Source organism: Chanos chanos, chromosome 11, assembly GCF_902362185.1.
Source record: "Chanos chanos chromosome 11, fChaCha1.1, whole genome shotgun sequence".
NCBI lineage: Eukaryota > Metazoa > Chordata > Actinopteri > Gonorynchiformes > Chanidae > Chanos > Chanos chanos.
In genome coordinates, this window is record NC_044505.1 from 21,484,186 (window position 1) to 21,492,421 (window position 8,236).

The 8,236-nt window shown below is 43.4% G+C and overlaps 1 protein-coding gene across 1 annotated transcript; it reads right to left on the reverse strand.

Annotated features, from left to right (window-relative positions):
• Nucleotides 1–56: 56 nt before the first annotated feature.
• LOC115823842 (butyrophilin-like protein 2) lies at nucleotides 57–2,338 on the reverse strand. Its single transcript, XM_030787864.1, has 6 exons — nucleotides 2,281–2,338; nucleotides 1,826–2,173; nucleotides 1,314–1,472; nucleotides 590–775; nucleotides 329–418; nucleotides 57–112 (listed from the first exon to the last, which is right to left on the reverse strand). Exons 1-6 carry the CDS (start codon nucleotides 2,336–2,338, stop codon nucleotides 57–59), a joined length of 897 nt encoding a protein of 298 aa, XP_030643724.1.
• Nucleotides 2,339–8,236: the final 5,898 nt, after the last annotated feature.

The window sequence follows — 8,236 nt, forward strand, 5'->3', positions numbered from 1 at the left end:
TAGTTACTGTAATTTTACAAACTGTGCATTTAAGTGCTCTGGGGAACTACCCAGGTCTATATGACTGACTGCCACATACCTGCTGCTTCTGTGTCCACTGGTTTCTGAGGATCTGTTGAAGGAATGCGGTAGAAAGTTATGTATGAAACATGGTGCAGAAACAGTTCAGCACATGATCATACATATTCAAACATGCATTATCTGAAGAAAAGGCAACTGACTGTTTAATAGACTTTTTTTGTCCAAGACACAAAACTTTTTGGCACTGCAATGCATGGACTTAAATGCTGTCTATGAATTTAAATATACATAAGTATAAGCTCCTTACCTCTCTTCTTGTATAAGCTGAAGAGGAGGATGAATAAGACACTGAAGGCCAACAGACTGATGACCAGCATGATAATAAATGCTCTCCATGCTTCAACAAACACACAAAGACTTCAGTTTAAAAATGTCGGTATATCTGAGACAGGTGTGTGTGTCATTAAGTGAAACAAAGCGTAATTTTATGGGGGATGATGAACAATCTTGCTTTTGAGCATGCTTTTCTATAGTCCACAGATGATTTCATTAATCATGTTGGACTCACAGGGTTTGGATGCTGTGGGCTCCAACATTGTTGGCTGTGTTGCACAGTTTGATATTTTTGTCCTGTGTGGTACAATTCTTCCCTCTCTCTTCTCCTGATCAGATAAACTGACAGAGCAGGAGATCCACTCTGACTCAGAGGGAGAGAAAAGCAGCCAAGAACTCACACTCACCAGATCCTCAGTATCTGGAACAAAAAAAATAAAAGAAGAAAAAAGATAAATAATTTTGTCATGTTTCACATGTTTTAAAAACACTTTACTTATAATACACCAATGAATGAAACATATGTAATTTAAGTTCCATGTAACACCTTGTTTATTTTCAGTCTTCCTTTTTTTGTAATCACCAGTTCCCTGTATTGTCAAAAGTTACATGACCTTCGTGTCAGTATGGAAAAACCAATACTAAAATCTGCCTCCTTACCCACATGGGAAGTACAATCTCTGCAGGAATTTACTGCAGAGAGAGGACAATGTTGTTTCAATGCCCAGCATAAGAGTTCCTAACAATGATGTAGGGAGGAGCTTGACTGAATTACACAGAAGGTTGGATTTTTTGTGATTCCAGACTTAGTCTGTGTTTTGTTTTGTTTTGTTTTTGAGATTTCATCATGCAGTGTGCCACAGCACCACCAGAACACCTCACAGCTTTAAATCTGCTTCCCTTTTTTAGAATCGTCAACATTTCTTACATTGTGTTTACTGTGTTGAAGCGTGAGTTACCTTTCATGTACATCACATTACTGTTCTGTTTGATCGCTTCCCCTTGTCTGTCTCTCCAGGTTACTGTGGGCTGTGGAGACCAACCATCTGACACACATGTCACATTCAAGTATCCACCTCCTGTTTCAGTGAATGAGAGGACTGGTACAGGGCCCAGGACTGAGAGAAAAAGAACAATAAGCAGAGGTTGTTTTCATTCTTTTGTGAAAAAAGTAATTCAACAAATATATGATTACATTTGTTTCAATTCCTGCATGTCTCAATGTCATTAAAATCATAAAATTTCTAATGACATCATTAGGAATCTCAGAACAGTGATCTTAAAATTGTCTGATTTATGGCAAATTTCAGAAAATAAACAGGGCTTTGATGAGTCTGACAGAGATTACGTATATGAAAATTTCTGTTCCATCAGAGTGTCTAGACCAACGTCTTTGTACTTCCTTACATCTCTCAGGAAAAAAAAATAACAGCCAAACACAAGACGCCCCTTTGCTACTGTATCCACTTACCATTTACTGTCAGAAATGTTTTACCCTCCTCATACCAGTCTGCACTACTAGTGTGACAAATATATTCTCCTCTGTCTGACAGTGTGATGTTCTCCAGCTTCAGAGACACATTCCCCTCCTCCAGTCTCCCTATCAGAGACACTCTGTCCCTGTACTGAGGGTCTACAGGACTTTCCTGGATCTTCTGATCCTTGAACAATAAAACTGGAGTGTTGAATTTGCTGGGTCTGTACCAGCGCACCTCCAGCTCCACAGCACTGAAGGAAGGAGAGAGACTACAGGGCAAGATCACAGAGTCTCCCAGCTTGGCTGAAACTGGATCATCAGGGACCAGCACAGAGAATTTATCTGGAAATAGGAGAATGTGTGGGAACATGATCATAAATTGCCCATTCAAATCTTAAAACTTCAAACTCTAACCATGGATGTAGGATTTTACAGACTGACAGACCTACCTTCAGCATGACAGAAAGGCACAGACACAAAAACCAACATCCATATGGTGATCACCATTTCTGTCCATCAAAAGAAAAAAAAAAACAATTTACTCATTAAGTTCAAGTTTAAGTTTATTTAAAGCCCACTGTTTACAGGCTCAAAGGGCTTTACATGCCCACAGGATTACAACAAACAGAGCAGGGTGGCACCCCCTGACTTGATCCACATAGCGGGCAAGAAACTCCTCAAAAAACCCAGACGCTAGGGAAAAATAGGAGAAATCTTGAGAAGGACCACAAACAGAGGAGACCCCTTCTAGGCCAGCCAGGCGTGCAGTAGGTGCCAGCCCAGTGGGCAAATTACAAAACAACACAGTGATAATAAAAATGAAAACACAACTAGTAGGCAGTATGAAGAATGACAAGACAGCATGGGGCTCAGCTGGGGTGGACGGCACAGCCACAGCAGCGCAGGAAGACACGAAGCCGCAGCCACCATCGGGATGATGGTGAAGAGAGAGATGACAGGGAGGGTGGGGGGAAGAAAGTAAGAAGAAAGTAGCCACATTCAAGCCAGACACTCATGCTCGAACAGATGAGCCACATCCATGCAGGAGAAGAGGGAGGGAAGGAGAGCATTATTGGAGTAGCGGCACTTAACAGATGAAATAAGGAAAATTATTTTATAGAAGCATGAAAGTTGCAAGAGTAGTGGCTGAGGAGGACGCAGGAGGAGCAGGGCCACGCAGGGGGAGCAGGGCCAGGGACAGCAGGGCACAAAGTCATTCGGCCGGCCAAGGGAAGGCGTAGGGTGTAATTAAATCGGAAAGAAAGGCCGGTGCAAGCCCATGGAGAATTTTAAATGTTAATAGGAGGACTTTAAAATCAGCCCTCATGTGAATTGGGAGCCAGTGAAGGGAAGCCAGGACGGGAGTAATATGATTGAACTTCCTAGTTTTGGTCAGGATTCCGGCAGCAGCATTCTGGACGAGCTGAAGACTTCTGCCACTAGAGGCGGGCAAACCAGAGTACAGAACGTTACAGTAGTCGAGGCGAGACGTGACAAATGCATGGACAATGGCTTCTGCATCAGCTAAACATAGTAGGGGCCTAATTTTGGCGATATTGCGGAGATGATAAAAGGCCGTTTTGGTAGTATTCTTGATATGAGTGACAAGCAACAGACTAGAGTCAAAAGTCACACCAAGGTTTTTAGCTGTGGAATTTTGCGAGAGAATGCAGTTGTCAAACTTTAACGTAAGATTATTAAAAAGATGCTAGCATTTCTGTCTTGCCTGTGTTAAGCATCAGGAAGTTTGAAGACATCCAATTTTTAATGGCACAGAGACACGCCTCAAGGTAGACCAATTCAGAGCGGTCACTGTGCTTGATTGGTAAGTAGATCTGAGTATCATCAGCATAACAGTGGAAGTTAATGTTATAGCTGCGAATAATGTCTCCAAGAGGGAGCATGTAGATAGAGAAAAGGAGAGGGCCAAGGACCGACCCCTGAAGGACACCACAGTTAAGCTCTCGGTACTCAGATGTCACAGTATTGTAGTGGACACACTGCTTTCTCTCTGAGAGATAAGATTTTAACCAGGAGAGCGCCAGGCCACGGATGCCAATTTGATTTTCCAGGCGCTTTAACAGTATGGTGTGATCGACTGTGTCGAATGCTGCACTCAGATCGAGAAGAATAAGTATTGAGGTATCACCAGCATCCATGGCTAGTAACACATCATTAGTCACTTTAGTTAATGCGGTTTCAGTGGAATGAAAACACCTAAAGCCCGACTGAAACACTTCAAAGAGGCTGTTGGAGGACATATAAGCGATGAGTTGCGCAGCGACAATTTTTTCGAGTATTTTAGAAAGAAACGGGAGATTAGAGATTGGCCTTTAATTATTCAAGCTTTCTGGGTCGAGGTTAGGTCTTTTAAGTAAGGGGGCTAATCACGGCTGTTTTAAAAGCAGAGGGTAGAATGCCCGACTTAATTGACAAATTTAAAAGGTTGAGGATTGTAGGGCCGAGGATCGAGAAAAGTTCTACGTAAAGTTTAGGAGGTAGGGGATCGAGCATGGAAGAGGCTGGTTTAGCGGAGTGCACCAGATTGGAGAGCGTGTCTAGGGAGATAGGCTCGAATTGGGTTAAAGAGTGCACATCCTGATTAGGCTCTGGGGCAGCGATGGGGAGTATACCGGCGCATTGATTTTGTTGACTACTTTGAATATCACAACGGATTTAGTTTATTTTTTGTGAGAAAAATTTGACAAAGTCGCATGTGGTAATAGAACTGGATTGAGGGGAGTGATTCTGGGTCAATTTTGATACTGTATCAAATAGAAATCTTGGGTTGTTTTTGTTGAGATTAATTATTCTTGAGTAATAGGCGGATTTGGCTGTGGAGAGGGCACTTTTATAGGCTATCAAGCTATCATGCCAGGCGAGGCGGAAGACCTCCAGTTTAGTGGCGCACCAGTTTCGTTCAAATCTTCTGCACGCTTGCTTCAATACACGTGTTTCGTTATTAAACCAGGGTGTTATATGTTTACGCCTATTTTTTAGCGTTAATGGTGCTACCATATCTAATGCATCACAGAGGGTACAGTTTATACTGTCTGTCAGATTGTTCAAAGACCCTAGTTGATCACTGAGGGAGGTGAGGGCAGTGGGAAGCAGGTTAGTGAGCGCGGCAGTGGTGGAAGCATTAATGCGGAGGCAGCGTCGAGCCACGGTAGAGACTACAGGAGGAGAGGGGAGCGTGACCTGGAAGGTAACGAGAAAATGGTCAGATAAGGCGGTGGAATAGGGAGATACAACGACATGAGAGATGGTTAGGCCGCGAGCTAGAATAAGATCTAAGGTGTTGCCATTGGAATGAGTGGGCTCGCAGACGTATTGGTTGAAGCCAAAAGTGTCTAAAATAAATGTAAATGCTTTATTAAGAGAATCAGAGTTGTCATTGATGTGGATATTAAAATCCCCCATTATAAGGATTTTATCCACCGTAGTTATAATGCTAGAGATGAATTTGACTATAGAAATTGACTATAGGGCCCAGGGGGCCGATAGATCACTACTGTAAGGAAGGGTGAGGTAGAGCAGGATTGCTTCAGAGAGAGCCGCTCAAAGGAGGCAAAGTTTGGTGCAGTAAAGATGCTAGGAGAAAATTCAGTGTTATAAATTAAGGCTACAGCCCCACCTTTCTACGCTGCTTGAGCAGCATGCGAAAAGGAATACTTGGGGGAGTGAGGCTTCATTTAAAGAGAAATAAACATCTGGCCTCAACCAAGTTTCACACAAAACGATCATGTCAAGGCTAAGATCAGTGATAAGATCACTGACCAGCAAGGCCTTGTGGGAGTGATCTAATCTTAATAAACGATCAAATCGGATGAGGGGGTCAGTTGAATTGGAATTAAGTTATTGTGGGAAATGGGCTGTCTAAATCTAGACCGAAGTGGTCTGCGAGGGCGTGAGAGTACGCTAATAGCAAAAGCCAAATTGCTGCTGACAGAGGGATGACCATAGAGCAGGTTACGTTGAGCAACTGAAGCAGAATGAGGACCAGGCTTAAAGAGGGAGCTAGTCTCTGCTGAAGCCTCTTCACTAAATGAATAACTAGTCAAATTAATCTTAGCCTTATGTTGGAGGAGAGGAGTCATTGATTCATGGGACTCAGCAGCCTCTGAGGGGATTTCATTAGCAGGTTCTGTAATCAGCTGGGATCTGGCCCGCTCTAGTGAAAGATGTCATAGCTGACATCTATCTATGTTACCTGATAAAACAGCAGCACCATGCCCATTAGGGTGCAGGCCGTCCGCTTTTAGCAAGTCAGGTCTGCCCCAGAAAGAGGTTATCTACAAAATCAAATCCCTGATCTAAACAAAACTGCGCCAGCCAGCGATTCAGTTGCAATAATCTACTATATCTTCCATCGTTACCCCTAGCTAGTAAAGGGCCAGAGACAATTAATCGATGCTGACACATCTTTCTGGCGAAGTCACAAGTCCTAGCTATGTTGACCTTTGTGACTACTGATTGCCTCATTCCAATATCGTTGGTGCCGATATGAATAACGATGTTGTCATAGCTGGTGTCTATGTGGTGTGCCTTATCGATACAGCTATTCCTGTTTGCCAGCACCCTAAGGTTAGCTTCTATGTCAGGGGCTCTGGCTCCGGAGAGACAGGTAACAGTCGCTGGCATTGCTAACCTAATCCCTCGGGTCACTGAGTCCCCTATAACTAAGGTACGGGGCTTGGGGCGGTCGAGGGAGGAAGAGGACCTGGGCCGGCAAGCAGGAGAAACAAGAGTAGCATAGCGATTCACCACCGGCAGTGGTTGTGAGTCGTGCCGTACAGATGACGGCTGGTGTCGGCGTCGGCGAGACCTCCTGCCACTCACGACTGTAACAAACTCCTTTTCTGCCGGCGAAACTGCACTAAAGGGAGAGACTGAGCCGCTAATCGGCTCAGAGGCTAAACTAATGCTATCTGGGGTAATGCTGACGGACACATCTCTCTAGGAGAGACAACTTCTCTACGACAGCGAGGCAGAGAGAGCAAGACATAGTGGCAGATAATTAAAGAGAGGTAACGTAAACGTGAACTATCAACACACTATTGCTGTGTAAGTAAGGTTAGCAAGAAGGCTAAGCTGGTGTTAGCACGCTAGCAGCCAGACAGTAGAAAGAATGTGTTGACAGGTAACGCTAACGAAACAGACACAGAGCGAGATTAAAACAAGCACACAAGATTACAAGTGCGGCACAACGTAAATGTTAGAGACAGATCGTAGGGCAGTGACGATAATCAGCACAACAGCGGCAGCAGACTTGCACAGGTACAAACCCATTAGTTGCCACAACACACTTACATTAAGTAAATAAGGAGTTTTTGGTTTTTAAAAAATATAATAATAATTTGGTCATTATGATAGATACAGATTCGTCACGAAAACAAATTGGAGGGTAATATCATTAGCAATAAGGCCACACACACAACTACGCAACAACTATGCCCTGCAGCAGAATCCACACAGCACACTCACCTAACCCAACACACACACGCACACACTCGAACCCGACAGACGCACACTTGTGTGTCGCTGTACAACTTTTCATCTTATGCACAGCAATTCTATCACAATTCAGTCACAGAAAACAAAGGTTAGATATCGAAAAATATTCTAGTTTACCAGCGTTATCTTTAGTTTACCAGCAGTGTCTCGTGTCTATGTTTTCATTATTATTCTGATTCAGCTTTTTAGAAGTGAGCCCAAAGTTAGCAAGTAATGAACTTTGCTTTCTCTTTGGCATGGCACTCTGAGTCCGTATATTTAATCAAGTGTAACCATGGTGTCAAAGAAGAAAAAACTCCACTGCTTTTCAGGGTGTTAGGGGTAACTCTTGGTTGTCTAAACTACACAATATTTGGATTGTGGACCATTTGCAACAGCGCCACCCATGGCAGAGGCCTTACCAGAAACGATCGAGTATTCAAAGGCAACATACGTGGAAGCACCACAACGATGTCTTTCTGTATTGATATTTGTGAATACATGGTTTGCAATTTCAGTCACTAATACTGAACATAGTAAGCTTTTAAAAGACATTTTTAGTGACAAATAAGAGACCCCCTCCAAAGTTTGCTGTTGAGGCTTTCAGGGAGTCTCAAGTGTTAAACCTATTTCGCACTCTGCTCCCAAGGCCATAAAATGACAAAAAGATCAGAGAAAATAAAAAAACAAAATGATCAGCATGTCTCCCACCAGCGGTGCCTGTGGAGGGCACACAGCATCATTAATGAGCTCAGCCACCCAGCATGCAGACTGTTCTCCTTCTTACCGTCTGGCAGACGATACAGGAGCATGGCTGCACATACCACCAGACCTAAGAACAGTTTTTACCACCAGGCCATCAGGCTTCTCAACTCATACATCTAAATATTCCACATCACATACTTGCTT

Coding starts and splice junctions, on each gene's coding strand:
- LOC115823842 (XM_030787864.1), bottom strand. CDS start 2,338: ATGGTGATCACCATATGGATGTTGGTTTTTGTGTCTGTGCCTTTCTGT. Junction 776..1,313: donor TAATGTGATGTACATGAAAG/GTAACTCACGCT, acceptor TTTTTGTTCCAG/ATACTGAGGATCTGGTGAGT. Junction 419..589: donor GCCCACAGCATCCAAACCCT/GTGAGTCCAACA, acceptor TGTTTGTTGAAG/CATGGAGAGCATTTATTATC.